Here is an 18,130-nt window from a genome sequence, read left to right as displayed (position 1 = left end):
TAGCTTGGATGGTATTTTCCCTACATTTTTTCCTTTCACCTTTCTAAAAAGGAGAGATATTAGATAAAACCGACCCTATTTGCAGTCTATCTCATGAAGCCACGTTTGTGATCTAGAGATGGGAACTAGCTGTGCAGTTATAATCTCAACTTTCCTCACATTTTATTATTAGTTTTATTTATAGTAGAAGCATTTCCATGGTGCTCGTGACTGCAATATCTCAACACCTGGCAAACATTAATGAATGTATCCTCAGAAGACCCTGGGAGGTAGGAAAGTTGAGAGGATTGGTGACTTGCCCAAGGTCACACAGGAAGTTTGCAGTGGAGCCAGGAATAGGATCCAGACTTGATTAAACAGATTATATTATATTAGACTAGTCTAGGATACACAGACAGACCAACAGAAAGACAGACAAATAGATACTTAGATTAAATCCAAACATTCCCAAATTTGGGAATGGTCAATGCTGATTTGGGCCTCCCAACCCAGCACTCACTCCTTTGTCCTGTTTAGCACAGCATGTCCTACTGTAACTGCTCATAATAGGAAGAAATTGGAGGGTGTGTGTGTGTGAATCACTATTATATTGCAAATTCTCACCTGAAAGGGCTAATATACTGCCAGCTAGTGCAGGTATATTGGAAGACTGTTTAGCCAGAACTTTTGCCAACCAATCTAATTGGCTCTTTCACAATATCCCTTTTATAAAATCCTCCGAAAGTTGTGGGCGGTTTTTAAAGGTGCTTTAAGAATATCCTATTTCATGGTGATAATGTCACAGCTGAGAATCAATAGTTTTATTAAAGATGATTACGGAACAGTTCAGCATTAGGTGGGGAAAGAGGTAAGTGAACCACCAACTCAGTCTAACACTGATGTTTTGTGGCAGACACAATTAATGTCAACTGCATGCTCTGTCAGTTGCTCTGATTGTACTTTTCCATAAACCTCCTTCAAATCAAACAGAGCATTTTGGAAGTATGAGCAAAGTCCCCAGTGACTTTTATAGAATCTTAAGCAATAGTAGCATACAAATAACACAAGTCAAACTGTTGCAAAAGGTGCAGGAGATTTTTAAATGGCATATTTTATGGTCATAATGTCAGAGGCATGAAAGCAATCTTTCTGATGGCATCATAGCAAAGAACTTATATTTGCTGCCGGTGGGATTTTATCTGTAGCCATTAATTATAAATAGGGCAGATGGATTTGGCTTACATTGGTTTTACACAGGTGTAATTCATCAATTTATGTGGAGTCACTCCTAATTTACATGGGTCTGAGAGCAGAACCAGGCCTGATGGGTATTGGTATTTGTATCTATAAATGGGTGTGTAGACATAAAAGGTGTAATTCTAGTCTGCGGCTTGTATACTCATTCATGCAGTGCAAAATGGGCACAGAATGCTACTAATTCAGAATGGTAGTGTTTTGTGCCCACTTTGCTCTCATTGCAGGGCAGCAGAGTAGCAAAGCCCAAAGGGCCAGATCCTCATCTCATGTGCAAATCAGAAGTGACTTCACTGGAGTCAGTGAAGTTACAGTGGTTTAACACTGGTGTAAGTAAGAGGAGAATCAGGCCTCGCGTTGTGTGGCATGTATGTGGTCTTATGGGGCTTTATGAACAAACAATTCTTCCACTCTGTTTTGGGTTATTCTTTCAGCTCTTCCTAACCTACATGACCAGAACTTCTGAGAAGAGAGAAAAACTAGCCATCCAGTTCAGGCAGTAGGAAGAGAAAGAATAACCCAAAACAGATTGGAAGACTGCTTCCAAAATCCCTCACAGACATAAATAAATAAATAAATAAATAAATAAATGGAAGCCACAAATAACATCTATTTATCATCTTTGTCTTTTTCGCTGCCATGATAGCAGTGCCAATGTAGAGATTCTTCCAGCAGTTACTGTACATTACGTGAAAAACCACCAAATATATCTTGCAGAAAGGAGAATCAAAGATTTTTAAAACTGCTTCTTTGGCAAGTTTAGCCTCAGATGAGAATTTAGTTCCTGCCTCCCATTCACTGCCCCTCGCCAAAATGAACTCTGACTACTTCCCCCACATTTGTTACCATCCCTTCTTCAGGCTACATTCCTGTGGCAGATCTCAGCCGAGAGAAGTATTGGAGGAGAGAAGAGCTCGCATCTGGGACATATCTGGAAAACTGTTCATTATAGAAGAAAATAAGATGTGCTAATGTGCACGTTAGGGGTTTTCTGCAGGCTGTTATTCAGGAGTTACACGTGGTTGTTTAATTTTATTTCTGTCTCTAAAGCCATCTCTATAAATTCCTCACCTTGCTATCTTTAGCTTCGGGGCTCTTTTTGTTGCAAGAAGTCTTTAGTATTCCAAAAAAAAAAAAAGAAAATCAGAATGAAAACAGGTATAAAACAGATTAAATACTTCAAGGATCACCCCCAGCTTCCACACTGTTCTACTTTGTTAATACTGTAATAGAATTGAAACAACTCAAAGCCCATCCTGTCACACAGACACTTGAGAAACTCCATTTGCACCTCCCTGCTTCTGCTATAATCCATTTGTGGAGAAAATTGGACTTTGTTTTCTATTTCATTTTACTGTCACCACTCACTGGCGCTTGCTCACTAGCAGAAGAAATATAATAAATAAGAGATAATAATAAGTAGCAGAAGGTTCACCGAAGAAAAGTACAAGGCAGAAACTCAGTGACAGACCAAGTTGGCGTCATATCACATCCACAGACCTGGGCCGGATTCCTCACCTAGGACCGATGGAATCGTTCACAGTCAGAGTCAGGTGGGAAGTTTGTAGCTCAGGCCCACTACTACCTAGAACCCATTCACACTTTGCTGCTTACTCTGCATGGGCTTTTGTTTGTTTCACTCTTGGAATAAATATAGCACCAGCCACATTAACCTAAAACTATGGGAACCCAAAAATGATCAGCCCACCCTAATCCTCCTAGCAGTTTGTTTCCCACCTTCCCCGTAATAGTCCTGTCCTTAATGATGGTATGGGAAGGTCTTCCAAAGGCTGATCTGCTAACCCAACTTCTTTTGCTTAGCAGTTTCTCACTCTTCTCTAGTTTACATTCTGGCTCCTTTTCTGTCAGATGAATTATGAAGACATTGCTCAGTTTAAAGGCAACCCTGTCACAGTAAGATCTATTCTTTCTTCCTCCTTCTTAGGGGCTGGACCGGTTGTGCAATTGACCATGTCTATACATTAGGAAAGCCACTTACTGTATTCCACCATACCCTAAAGCACCATCATGTATTTGATAATTTGCATATAAACCTGAACATCCCAGCCACTTAGGTACAGTGCAATGCAGGGACGGATCAAGCCAGGGTGACTCGGATGCTAAAAGCATCCTGACTTGTCTGGTAAATAGCCTGCAGTTTGGCCTGGCTAGAATACAATTTTCAAATGTTAATTCTGCACCCCAGCTAGAAATACAGGCCATTCACCCGAAAGCAGGTAAGAACACTGGGGATCTGTATCACTAGAGAAGAGGTTGGATGTGGATAGGATCTGCAGTGGGGAGAAAGCGTGTCCCTTCTCAAAAGTCCTACAGTAGAAAGTACATCTCCTGTGCCTGTTGAAATCCATCCTTAGCCGAGTGGCCGAAACTGCAGCTTCCTCAAAGGTTGTGTCTGCACTGGAAATGTTCTTGCCCATTCTTCCCAATGGTTAGTGCTCCACAGACACTAGCACCAGGCCAAGAATGATGCAGACTAGAGAAAAGCATTTTTACTGCCGGGTCACATACCACATGAGTACAGCATCTGCGGCTAGCATCGTGAAGCACGATGAGTGATAAAACAGTCTAATGGAAGCAAGGCCCGAGACTTGGGGAAAAGCAGAAGGAGCAGTGGGTGAGAATGTGAAGTGGATCGATATATTTCCTCTTATTGAGGGATGATTTGGAGGTAGGGTGATTATAATCTATCAATCCAGGCAACCGAAATCTCCCTGTTCCCCACACAAACAATGCCCTGCTACTTCTTTGTTCAGAGATATTTATTTCCTTTACTATTAAAACAATCCTTTGTTTCACTCTCTCACTCAGTCTCCCCCAGCATGTCTGTTTTGCCCTGACAACTCAGCCAGGGAGAGTTACACGCCTTTCTCACCCTCCAAGGCTTTCGTTCAGCTCCATTGACACTAAAGGCAAGAGAATTCTCTGTGTGTGTGTGAGGAATCAATTACTTCCTCTGACACTCTATTATGATAGCGCTCACATCTACAGATTCCAGATGAAAAGGGAGAAGAAGGAGGGGGCATCGGAGGTCCCGGGTATCCCAAGCTGCCATACTTAAGAGACAGAAAGATGTCTCACTCCTTGACTACCTGCCCGAAACCAGAAGGCGCATGGCAGGAAAATCAGAGAAAACAATGATCACAAAGGAAATCTTAAGAAATCAAATGGAGCAAAATAACTTAAAGCAAGCTACAGCAAACACAGGATACTGGTGGGTTCTTGTCCCTGTAATAATCATGTGACACAGAGGCGTGCTGATAAGGGACCAGTATTTATTTCCTGCTGATAGCCACCTGCCACAGGTCAAGATTACCAAAGATTAACACCCTTGTCAAATCTCAGGGCCAGTATCCCAACTCCTGGGGCTACTGTTATATCTTCCCCTTTTATTTTACTAAAAATGGAAATAAAACATTGCACTAGCATGCACAAATCAAACAGCAGTCTTAGGAAAGAAGTCAGGGCAGATGCCCTGAACTCCCTGACATTTTAGCTCTCATTGGATGTCTGTCAATAACTACTTGCTCTGAATCCCACTGAATTTCTGGTGCATTGGCCACTTCTTATTCTCATGGAAGTTCCTTCTACAATGTCCTGTGTGAGCACTAAGGACCGTCTGTGAACGACCATCTGTGTTTGCTGCGGGTGGTGTTTCTCACTATTAATGTCTGTGCTCCTTGTGTTAGCAAAGGAGAATTCTGAATGTCCTCAAGAAAGAGTCACTCTCTTCCTTGGTTTTATTTTGGGATCTTCTGTTCCTCCTGTAGGACTGACCCTCAGTGGCAACTGTAGCATGTAATCCTGTCCCACTTGCAAGAGGGGTCACTCTCTGACATCCTTGATACAGGATCTTGTTCTGACACTACTTCAGGATTAATTGGCTTTGGCTCAAGAAGCTTATTAGATACTGGCAACCTTCATCTCTGAATTGTTTTTTCTATTAAAAAATAAAAGACCCGAGTTGCAATAGTCTAACAAAGCTCTGTGTGGATCCCATGAACCTCCCAGGGCTTCTCTCTTTAAAGAAAAAAAAGTCAAGTTCTTTGCTATTTGTAATAATTTTTCTCCTAACCAGCATAGTGAGGGTCTGACACAGTGTGCTCGCACTGATATGTCAGTGTGGCTAAAATGAGCTAGTCATGAACTGTAGGCCATACCTGTTATTAGCCCATCTGAAATTGCATAGCAAACAAGCTGATTTACACTCAATGTGTTATTACATTGCTACTCGATGTGTTGTGCAACAGCTGCATTTCAAATAAATTTTGAGTGCTAGTCTCCTAGTAAAAGATAATCTCTCTCATTTAATTCAAATAGATCAGTGCCAACCTCGGAGAATAAAAAAATCTCCTGTGGTTCCAGTGACACTTTTGCATTCTGCTGCCTCTGTTTATTGCAGATTTCACACTTGATGGTGAAACTCCTGTCTGGTCAGAAGAGGACTTCTTGTTCTCTGTTCTTAGATGAGCAGTGTGCCTGGTGCTTAGCATTCTGACCTGATGCTGTGTGTTATTATGACATGGTATCCTTTGTACAGAATTCCCTCATCTGCAGGAATTCCACCTCTCCTTATGCTTGGAGCAGGCTATGAGTTAAATATTGTCTCCTATTTTACAGGTGAGGAAACTGAAGCACCCTACATAATTTGCCCCAGGTCACACAGTAAGCCAAAGATGGAGGCAGCAGGCAGGAATAGAATCCAGATCTCCTAACTCCCAGTTCTGGATGTTAACTGCAGGCCCCTCCTTTCTCCCATACATAAATAAATGTCTGAATAACATGAATTAAGAAACTACATGCAGCAAAGGTAGTTGGAATCTCATTAAAGGACAGATCCAATGCCCCTAAAAGTCAGTGGAAAGGCTTATACTGATAGCTGGAGGCTTTGTATCAGGCCCTTAAAGAATAAATTTTTAAACAAATGGTACCTTTCATACAGCCTCAAAGTTCTCTACAAGTAATAATTCACTAATCCTCATAACAATCCTCTGACACGTGTAAGCATTATTATCCCCATTTTGTAAAAGGAGAAACTGATACAAAAAGAAGAGACAAGTGATATTCTCAAGGCTACACGGCAAGTCTGGAGCATTGCCATCAACAGAACCCAGGCATGCTGACTCACAGTCACTAGTATTTCACTTCTTGTGGTTATTGTCCATTTGTTTTAATGAGATTGCTTCATTACTTTTACATTGGATTTTCATTAAGTGTGGTCAATACAGGATACAAGAGGAAATACAGAAGAAATACCGTCGGGCTAGAGCTAGTGTGACTTGAAGCACATGCCTGGGTCGGGCAGCAGGAATCCCCCTTATCGCTCCATTGGGCTGTCTGGATCTTGGGTCCAGGTGCACAGGAGTAAGCAGGGCTATTCATTTGCCTACTCCCTCTCTGCAATAAGTGAACAGGGCCTTGGCTCTGTCCCCTTCCTCTGAGCCAGTGCAGGGTGAGTAGTAATTTATTGAGGAGATAGGCTAGCAGTAAATCACTACCCCCAGGTGCCAGGATGACACAGGAGAAGAGTGGTGACTCAGAAGTTTGGCTGTGAGGCCCATAGGGGCAGTGTCCAAAGCCACAATCTGGCCCTTAATTTCTAACAATTCCAACAGGGATACAACATACAGAACCAAATCCTGACCTTTCTGTGCCCAGCAGGCTGGGTAAAACAGTGTGGTGGGATAAACCATAGCAACACTTCTTCTGCCTCATCAGTGTCTGAAGAATTCAAACTACCCTTTAAGAACACAAGCACAAACAGATTCAGAGCTGGCTGCATGCTTCTGTAGACAGTCAACAGGCCACAATAACTCAAAGGTCAGGTTCCATTCAATTCAGTGGGTGTTAACTCTGAAGACTAATGGAATGTTTAGATGTCAACATGGTTGACTCATTTGCTGTTGATTGTTCTGGCAAATGCACCCACCTATCCAAGGATTATGACTGGGGATTGGGATGGTGACAGAGTTAGGTTACAGTATGCCCCAGTTTAACCACAGATTCCATTGCAGACAGTGCTGATGTCTGAACAGCTCCAGCTCAAAACACTGTTTCTGCCTGTCCAGCCCATAAACCTACAAGCAACCAAATGCCTTCACGAATGTTTCCTCTATGATTTCCCTTCCCTTCATGGTTAAAGTTGAACCCTTCTCATTGTTTCATTCACAGAAGATCCAGTGTGGTCGCTTACTACGTCCCTCAAAACACATCTCTCTCTAACATTATTCATATATTTCTATTTTCTAGGATTTTCCCAATTCAGAAAGAAATGGCATTGTTTCTAAAATGTTTACTAATGAGATAATTTTGCTTATTTTTCAAAACATTTACTAATTAGTCACCTATAATTGCTGTCTTGTCTGCTCTTTAACCCCTGCTGATGGAAGGAAGCCTTCCTGCAGTGTTATGTTCTTGTGTGAAGGGATCTGGTCAAGGGTGCTGAGCCTAAAATTATAGTTGCCAGCTGTGGTTTGGTATGTGGGCACTTACACCCACTTTGCACTGACTCTCTGCCCTGCTCTCTTCTTGTTAGTATGCAGGATATTAAAATCTACAGGACTCAGACTACTTGCTAAGAAAGCAGAATATTTGTGTTTGCTTATTTCAGTGCCCAGCTTGAGAGAGGCTCATGCAACCACAACAAGACCTTGCAGGCTAACTAGACTCTGGCTTGATGTGTCTAATGGGATCCCATCCCACATCATAACACCCATGGCTTCCATGGAACACACGGCAGCATGGTTGTTATCCCTAGTGTCTAGTAGCAAGGGAGATGTGTTTTGGTTGATCTAGGAGTCGTGAGCCCTGGGTTGTACTCTTGGCTCCCTGACTGACGAACTATATGACCCTGGGCAAGACACTTCACCCCTCTTTCCCCTCCCACCCTTTGTGTGTCTTGTCTATTTACAGCATCCACTCTTTGGGGGTGGGACTGTTTCCCCTTCTGTGTTGGCACAGTCTAGCACAATCGTGTCCCGATCTTGGTTGGGAACACTAGGTGCTACTGTAACACAAATAATTAATCAGCAGCAGAGAATTTGGCAATCAGTCAATGCTGCTTACCCTCCTTTGGGGAAACTGATATTTTCCAAGACCAGCAGAGCCGCTTTAAAACAAAATATGAGACGTGTAAGGTGACTTAAATTATGGGCAGGTCAGCTCCAGACTGGGAGCACTGTCCCTTTAAGTTCTGTTCTCATATCAGGGTAAATGTGCATGAATTCCCCATAGTACTTTCTACCGTACCCTTCTTCTAAAACCAGTTTTCATTTGAGATGAGGCCACTCCTTTGGATCCAAATTCTGGGGAAGGTCCAAACTCGGTGGCTCAGGCTCATCTTTGCTTTTCATTCTGCCAGCTCTCTGAACAGCCACCTCTCTCACAAGGACCAAACTCTCTTGTCTTGTTTGTCATGATACCACCAGAGGGGGCTACAAGTACTCTTGTTGAAGCCAATACTGTATGTGAAATCATCACAGTCAGAGACAGCATGTCCACTGGGTTATTCATAATTCAACTGCATTTCATGTTCAGAAAAAGTCGACAGAAAAAACACGCCGGGCTATTTTTTATGTATGTATATTTTTAGATAATGCTTTCCTGGTTAAGCCATCATGACTCAAATGAGAGGTTCTTTTGTCTGTCTTGGGAGCAAGACTGTTCCACTAGGATGTGAAATGAGTCTGCTTCCACCCTGTTTATACAGAAAAGACTTGGAATTCAAAGGCAGCTCTGCCCAGTCTAATCCTTCAGCACCATTAGTTCAGCAGAGCAGCTGATGGTAGATTTCAGGAGAGAATCTCTGGAAGGGGCTTTTAACAGTCCAGAGAGAAACGTAGCTGGGGAAGGGACTCGTGACTGGAAAAGGTGGCTATAGAATGCAGTGATTCACACAACACTGAAGCTTCTGAGTTGGATTTTCCAAGCAAACAGCACAGACTGAACAGAGAAATGGCAATTACGAAGGATTGGGTAGAACAGCCACGTGACTGGGAATAATCTTCATTTCTCATCTACAGGAGGCTGGTTCAAGTCTCTCCTGAGATCAAAAATAAAACTTGGCATGTGCACGCAATGCAATGTGACAGAATGGCAACCTTTCACCAAAGCAGCCTGCTCTTTTCAAACTGGACACCGCTTCCCGGTTCAGATAGCAGATACCCAATCCCACTGCATGGGACTGAAACAGGAGGAAAACGGCAGCTGCACTCGCAGTGCTGAGAGGAAGAAATGGGGAGCAGACGGGCTATTACAATTATTTCCGAATAGTTTGGCCGGTCTTAACCAGAGCTTCTCTCTTTCTCTTTCTCCTTTTGCTCCCGGCTTTACTGCTGCATTATTGCGTCGGAAGGGCAGCACAGACAATGGCCTGTTTTTCCCAGGCTTTATTTTAGAAAGCGCCCACCCCACAAGCATTAAGATCCTGGCTGTGACTAACACACAGGAGAAGAAAATAACAGAAGACGGCCAATTTTCCTTGTTTTGAAGTGCTTTCCAAACTAAGGAGCTTCTTTGGAGCAGGGATGAAGCAGAGAAAGAGAAAGGCCTTCGAGGGCTTCAATTACACCAAATTATTCCTTTCATGATGGGGGAGGGAGAAGGCCCAGTTACTTCCTAATGTGGCTGGACACAGCTTAAAAAAAGAAAAAGAAATATGGGACTGAACAGATGTTGCCTCAAAAAAAAAAAAAAAAAAAAAAGGGGGCAAAAGAGAAAACAATTAAAATAATCAGCACTGTGGGAGAAACTTCTTTGCAGTGATCTCAGAAAGCTCACTGACTGAGCCTTACCCAGGAATTAACATGTATTTAGTGCCCATTCTGACACCAGCCTTGCACTCCTGTGGAGCAGGAGCAGGCATCCAGGCCCTTGCAGCTCAGAGAAGGAGGAGGAGGAATCAGTGGCGTGGATATATTCCAAAAGTGTAATTTACATTATTTACACGCATGCACCAGTCCTAAAACAGAGATGCAGGCAATCCCCAACTTCAGCACTCTCAGCCCAGCACTGATACCTAGTTCCTAGGGAGCAACTCTGCCTCAAGAATTGTTTCTAACTAGAGACCACTGCAGACAGCGAATTCTCGTGCTGCTCACAGAGCTCCCTCCACCTAGAGCCTTATGCAACCAAAAGTACCAACACCAACCTTTCTTCTAAGACTACAAAATTGCTCACACACTAAGAAAAAGAACTTGGAAAACTAGCTGTAATAGTGACAGCTGGTGGCGCTTGCCACAACTGCATTCTTATCCCCATTTTATAGATGGGAAAACAGGCAAAATGTGGGGCAACGGTTTCGGGGTCAGATTTTCAAGTGCTTAACACCTGCAGCTGGGGACAGCTTTTCAAAAAGAACTCAGCTCCCACATATACTGCTAAAGGGTCAGATCTCCAAAAGCATTCAGCTTCCAACATGCTCAGTTCTTCTGAAAGCTGGGGCTGCCTGTGGGTGTTAAGCACTTTAGAAATGCTGGCCCTGACTTGGCTAAGGCAACAGAACGAGTCAGTGTCAGTGTCAGGACTCTTAACTCCTACTGCCATATCACACTCCCCTCTATATATTAAAAGCTAATATTACCAAGCTCTTAATAGGGTTTTCATCAGTAGATCTCAAAGTGCTTTGCAAGGGAGATCAGTACCCATTTTACAAAAGGGCAAACTGTCACCCAGAGAGGGGAAATGACTTGCCCAAGGTCACCCAATAGGCCAGTTGCTGAGGCAGAAATAGAATCCGAGTCTCCTGGGTCACAGTCCAGTGGAACTGTAACATTTTTATTACCATGGGTTTTGAGTGACTGCATTTAGCCACTAGTAAGTTATGCAGCTCTGCCGAAACGCACAACAATAAAACCATGATCACGTCCCTCACTATTTTGCTTAGATCACCTGTGTTCATTTATGTCCATGGTCAGAGTTCCTGCTCCCCCCTGCCTGCTACGGTACATGGCACTGATCCTGCAAACTACTGAACTCCTTCAACACTCACCGACTTCAGCACTGGTTGGATCAGGGCCTATGTGATTAGTATGGGCCACATCCTCAACTGTGTAAAGCAATGTGCTTCCATTGAAACCAATGAAGCTATGCTGATTTACACCTGCTGAGGATCTGGCACCATAATTTTCAATCTTCAAAAAATTCACCTAAGATTGTGCTGATTGTTTTGTGTCAGTGGGCCTGATCCTAGAGTCTGATATGTGGATGCTATCATAAATCAAAGGGAACACTGTGTGTGGAAAGACTGCAGAATCAGCCCCATTTTAGGAGACTCTAAACTTTTCCACATTTCAGACATCCCAATAGTTGGTCACAGACTCCGGAGGGTACATACTGGATTATAAATCCACAGAGACCACATCATTAATTCAGCCTTTAATGGTGCCTATTGATGCTGTTAATTATTTACTAGCTGCTAATTGATTTTCCTGGGTAACCCGCTTCCTGGTCTCCCCTTCAAAATCAGAATTCACCAAGTGTAGCAGAATCAGCACCAGTGCAGGGAACAGAACCAACACCTCCTACGTGCCAAGGATCACTACCCAAGGCTGGGATTCAGACCCTTTCCCTTTGAGTGCGATGGAGTCACACGACAGCCTGCTACAAGGTAAGCCAGACTCTGAAGGAGGGTGACATAGCGAGGGATGCTCTGGAGACTGGGGCCACCACCCAGTTTCCTGTTTCTGGGAGTGCTTGGTCCTCGCCTTTCTAGTTAAGAGTGGAAGAGGAGGAGGAGCAGATTATCTCGTAAAGAAGAAGAGGAAGGCTCTTACTTGCAGTCATGTTTCTCAATTTCAAAATGAGGGTTGAAGTTGAGGATAATCTTCTGATTTGCTTCCGGGGCGTAAATGAGCCACTCGCAGTTCTGGTGGGAAGGGTAGTCCTGTGGGTATCCAGGTGAAGTGATGTAACCAGCATCCTTTGAATTCAAACGACCCCCGCATGACTGAACTGCAAAAATAACCAAGAGAACAAGTGGCTGAAACTGGCTTATGAACTTCAAAACATTAACATTTATGCCTTTGGTTGTCTGATAAAGAATGTTTAACGGGCCTTTATGGCAGCGCGGTCTACAGCTATCAAGCTAATCACTGGATGCTTACAGTGAAGGTTATTATTATATACCGCAATCCCCCGCTCCCTTCTACACACACACATATCACATTTTAGGCAGACCAGAAAAGGCCATAAACGCTCCTGCCTGTGCAATTACAGATGTATTAAAGAAGAGGCAGTGAGATATCAGATCATTTGGAGCTGCCTTTATTTTCTCTCCTGTACTGGCTCTTTTACAAGCTTTCTATGGCACTCTTCCATAGAAACCACAAAGGTCCTGTACAAACATTCCTGGATGAAAATGCACAATATATCCCTGCAACTTAGGGAAGTAGCATCATCCTCATGTTGCAGGTAAGGAAACTGAGGCACAGAGGGTTAAGTGACTTGTCCAAGTTCATACAGAAAGTATGTGACAGAGCCAGGAACAGATCCCCACTTGCCTGGTTCCCTGTCCCGTGCTTTAAACCACAAGACAGTCTTTCCACTCCCTTCTTCCTGACCCTCTTCTAAGTACCTCTCCTCTCAGTTTTGTCTCTCTCCTCTTGAAACACTTCAAGCCAGCAGAGCAGTTAGAATTACAGACTCTGAGAATCAACAGTGGTGGTTTTGTGGCCCAGAAATGGCCTGGTAACAATTACACGTTGAGCAAAGGAAGCACTTTCAGCTTTGGGTTATAACAGGCCCTAGAGGGCGATTTCATCTTCAAAAAAACATTTAATCTTATGAACACCACAAATCTGATTTATTATTTCATTACTCGCTGGGAGGAAAATCTGCATCATAGAGTCAATTGATAACATACTAAGATTCCGAACAAGGTCTCTTTCTCCAATAGGCATCTATATTTTACGTTCCTTGATTCCCCCAATCCCAACAGAGCAGCCATCCCTGCCACCACTGCGTGTCACAGCTGGCTCCATTCAGGCGATGGTGCTGCTCCACAGCAATCCAATGGGGGCTGCCAACCAGATGATGCTAAGCCAACAGGTCTCCCATGTTTAAGAAGGATGAATTCAAATTGGAACAGGTACAGAGAAGGGCTACTAGGATGATCCGAGGAATGGAAAACTTGTCTTATGAAAGGAGACTCAAGGAGCTTGGCTTGTTTAGCCTAACTAAAAGACGGTTGAGGAGAGATATGATTGCTCTCTCTAAATATATCAGAGGGATAAATACCGGAGAGGGAGAGGAATTATTTAAGCTCAGTACTAATGTGGACACAAGAACAAATGGATATAAACTGGTCATTGGGAAGTTTAGACTTGAAATTAGACGAAGGTTTCTAACCATCAGAGGAGTGAAGTTTTGGAATAGCCTTCCAAGGGAAGCAGTGGGGGCAAAAGATCTATCTGGCTTTAAGATTAAACTCGGTAAGTTTATGGAGGAGATGGTATGATGGGATAACATGATTTTGGCAATTAATTGATCTTTAAATATTCATGGTAAATAGGCCCAATGGCCTGTGATGGGATGTTAAATGGGGTGGGATCTGAGTTACTACAGAGAATTGTTTCCTGGGTATCTGGCTGATGAATCTTGCCCATATGCTCAGGGTTTAGCTGATCGCCATATTTGGGGTCGGGAAGGAATTTTCCTCCAGGGCAGATTGGAAGAGGCCCTGGAGGTTTTTCGCCTTCCTCTGTAGCATGGGGCACGGGTCACTTGCTGGAGGATTCTCTGCTCCTTGAAGTCTTTAAACCACGATTTGAGGACTTCAATAGAGCAGACATAGGTGAGAAGTTTTTCGCAGGAGTGGTGGGTGAAATTCTGTGGCCTGCGTTGTGCAGGAGGTCAGACTAGATGATCATAATGGTCCCTTCTGACCTAAATAGCTATAAGCTATGAAACAGCATCAAGTGGCTACGGAAAGTGCTTGTGTCACCTTCCCAGATGCGGACACTATTCAGACAACAAAGAGTTAAGTCACTCCTGTAGCCTGACCCCTGGTTCAGAGACAGGCTTCCTCCTCCCTACCACACCCAGCCCAGACTAGAACAATGAAATAGACACAGTGGAAGCAAGTGCATGTGTGTATCCACTCATTCCCAAGCTATAAACCAGCCCAAGTCCACTCTTGTTAAGGGACTGAGTGACCTCAATTGTCACTGAAGCCATATTTGGGAAGTGTACCACCCGCCACTGAAAATGTGGGATGTTTGTGAGTAAAGGCTGAAATTCCTCAGCACCAGGAGCACTTAGCCTTGGGAAGGTTTTAATTTAAGAGCCACAGCAAACCAGGAGGAAAGAATAAGACGGGGGGGCGGGAGGGGGGAGGAAATGCCTCTGAGATTTTGCACTGCTGGCATCAGTCATGCTTCAATATCACCATCTGCATGAAGCAGCAAGGCCTTGTGAATTATAGATTACCTCTCAGCAGCCACCCAACAGGACTGGATCTTCTTCACTACAGGTGCAGTTCAGCCATTCCCCAGCCTGGCAATATTATTGTCTGCGCCATTTCCACCTTAGACAAACGAACAGCTTGTCAAGAGTGCAAATGCAGAGGGGAAAGAAAGGGCACGCGTGTAGCACTGCAATAAAGCCGGACAGTGAGGCTTTAAAGCCAGGCTGCCTTCACTTGTTCCAGCTCTGATGTGCTAATCTGCATTAGATCACAAAACAGAGCCAGGCCGTTTCCTTTAAGGGGGATGCACAATCTTGTACTCACTGACAAAGCACAGGAGGGAGCGTGATCTCTAGCACAGATGAACAATTACACCAGGTCTGACACAAAGGCAGAGATAATTAGCCCATCACAAATGAGCCCACTTCTGAAAGTTACTCCTGTGCCTTTTTAAGCACACTAAATGACATTCCCTCTGGGTGCTCTGTGTACTGCATACACCACAGGACAGCACTCAGACAGGGTTTGTAACAGCTTGTGACTGGAAATTTAGGCTTATCCTCTGGGAAGATTTAAGGCCAAGATACTTAGCTGGTGCCAACCAGCCTAACTCCACTGATGCCAGGGAGTTAGACTGAGGGAGGGATAGCTTAGTGGGTTGAGCATTGGCCTGCTAAACCCAGGGTTTTGAGTTCAATCCTTGAGGGGGCCATTCTGTGTGACAGTTGTTTTTGGGGGGAGGGATAGCTCAGTGGTTTGAGCTTTGGCCTGCTAAACCCAGGGTTGTGAGTTCAATCCTTGAGGGGGCCATTTAGGGATATGGGGCAAAAATTGGATATTGGTCCTGCTTTGAGCAGGGGGTTGGACTAGATGACCTCCTGAGGTCCCTTCCAACCCTGAGATTCTAGGATTCTATGAACTACTCTGACATCGCTGAGGATCTGGCCTTAAAGGTGTCTGAATGTAGAGCAGCAGCTGCCCTATAGGCTGCAAAGGGTGTAATTTTCCAGTTTTTTTCCAGCTCTTGGCAGGAAAACCACAGTCCGGCAATCAACTTGCCCCGTGCCAGTCTTTCTGCAATGAGAACCGTGCACCCAGGTGGGACGGTTCTTAAGACATCACTTCAACTTAACCTGCTGCTTCCTCCCTGCAAATTCTCTGGAAAAAGAAAGGGCACGTGCTGCGTACGGACCCAGCGGTGAACAATAGCGAGAGGAAGTCTCCTCAAAGGAGGAGGGGTGCTCTGTCCTCCCCACAAGGGAGTAATCTCTTCCTTTGCCACAAAACAGGACTATTTTTATCCCCTCCTACTTGTTGATGTTCTAAACCATATTCCTCCTTAAAAATAGCTTTCTCCTCGCACCTCCAAGGGCATTGCTGCGACTTTCCCTTTCCCCAAATAAAATAAAATCCTAAAAAAAGCACGAGAAAACAGATAAGAGCTGAGGACTCATAAAAACATCTGGTTTTGTTCCACTGAGAGCTTGCTCAACACAAAAATATTTACAAACGCACATTCTTGCGCAGATCTCTTTCCCTCTCTTCTGAAGCACATGCACCTACATGTGGCTATGTGGATTTTAGACAGATAGGCAGACACATTGGCGCGCGTGCACATGACTGAGAGAATTCACCTATCTGTTGACACCGAGATATTTATGTGTGATTCACACTTCACTCATGTACACACTTCCACACCCTCCCATAAAAATCCGCACATCATTTGCACACACGTACACCCTTCTAACAAAGATAAATATTCAAGCTGCAGACTGTTTTTCTTGGAAAGGGTGAAGTCTTGAAGCAATGACAACAAATTCAATCCTTCCACTCCTCATCATCCTCTCTCCAGCTTTTTCAACATGCTTAGCCACTAGACTGGTGCCACCAACTAGTCACAGGATTCTAGCACCCTTACTCACGCTGAATAACAGAATGAATATTCCAGAGGAAGTCCCAATAAAGTCAATAAGACGACTCATGCATTAAGGAGATCCACCATGTGAACATGGGTATCAGAATCTGACCTTTCGTCTTTCATTCTTGGCTGATAAAATGAGGTGCAGAAATCTCCTACTTTCACCCCAAATCTTGGGTTCACACATTGCTGTGTAAACCCATACCACGTAGACAGGGCAGGACTGACCGATCCCATGGGCTTGCTTCTTATCTTCCACAAGTTTAAACCCTGAGTATTTTCACTGACTTCAGTGGAGATACTCCTGATTTATACCGGGTAGGTGAGATCAGAATCAGGCCCGACTGTTTTACACCCAAATTCCATTTATGAATACAGTCTAAAAGACAAAATGTAATTGAACTGAATGAAACAAACAAACAGATGGGTGGGGGGGGGCTGCATTTCTCACCTACATAGATACTAGGGAGATCGACAACTGTGTTTCTCTTTGTTCCTGTTAGAACACCACACCTGCAGGAACATGGCACCTGCTACTCTAACAGGGCCAGAGGCTGCTGTGGCATTCCTCCCTTAGCAGCCCCGTTGAAATAAACAGGGTTGCAAAGGGTATCCACCACAGCAGCAGCTGGTCCGTAATCAGCACTTAGATACTATGACGGTGGATATTACATCAGCTAGATGAAGCCTCATAAAGCAACCCTGCCTGACCAAATGATCTAATGGCTCCTTGGGGGCGGCTAGACAACTTGGCACTGGTGCCAGTCCAGTTTCCAGTGGACAAATGCCCTCACTACAAAAATGCACCATCAGAATGGTCACCCCTTGTTGGCAGCCCCAGCGGAGAGGCCAAGCATGGATGTGTGTGAAAACTAAAGGCTAGTTTACATACTGCATTGAAACAATGGTGTCATTTTAAGCCAGTTCAGCTTAACTGGTGCAAAAGGCTGTGTGGGTGTTCGCATTTCAGCAAAAATCAAGCTTGTTTCAATTTAGCTTAAGTCAGTTAAGTTGCCTGATCTTTAGATTATGTATTAATTATATTGATTACTTAAGAATCCCCAGCTATCACTTTGAGGGTTGACAGGTTCTTGCCCCAAGATCAGGCCCAGTATTATTCAAATGATTTTATAGTTGGGAACCCTGATGTGCACAGTTGCAACACTCACAGTATAGGAACTCTTTTATATTTACAAATATAGTTTATTAATACATTTAGCACAGTCACAAACACCCCAGCTCAGTAAGGTAGATAGAGATACTACACAATGTACATCTGCACACCCATATACTCACATCATCCCTTGTAGAACAACCTGAAGTGTTAGCCATCATCTTCCTCATCACCATCACCTTCCCCCTCATCACCAACGGCCATCATTCTGGCACCTCCCAAGGACTACATCTCCTTCTTCTACTGCCCCTAGGCTGCGATGCCACTTTTATAGTATGTTACACTGCCGTTATGTTTGATGCATATTCAGTAGGGGATTTTCCCCCTTTTCCTTATTTGTATTTCCTCACCTCACTAATGGTGCAGTGTCTTTTTCCTAGAAGTT

General features: G+C 43.9%; 1 protein-coding gene across 4 annotated transcripts in view; it reads right to left on the bottom strand.

Annotated features, from left to right (window-relative positions):
- NRP2 (neuropilin 2) overlaps window positions 1-18,130 on the bottom strand; it is a 122,598-nt gene that overhangs the window by 88,182 nt on the left and 16,286 nt on the right. For all 4 annotated transcript variants that reach the window (XM_084643025.1, XM_084643026.1, XM_084643023.1 and 1 more), the window contains exon 2: window positions 12,024-12,201. In XM_084643025.1, the coding sequence (XP_084499151.1) occupies window positions 12,024-12,201 (178 nt within the window). The remainder of the gene's footprint in view (window positions 1-12,023; window positions 12,202-18,130) is intronic.

Source organism: Lepidochelys olivacea (assembly GCF_965140295.1).
Source record: "Lepidochelys olivacea isolate rLepOli2 genome assembly, chromosome: 11".
In the NCBI taxonomy this organism is placed as follows: domain Eukaryota; kingdom Metazoa; phylum Chordata; order Testudines; family Cheloniidae; genus Lepidochelys; species Lepidochelys olivacea.
This window is presented reverse-complemented; position numbering and strand designations above follow the sequence as displayed.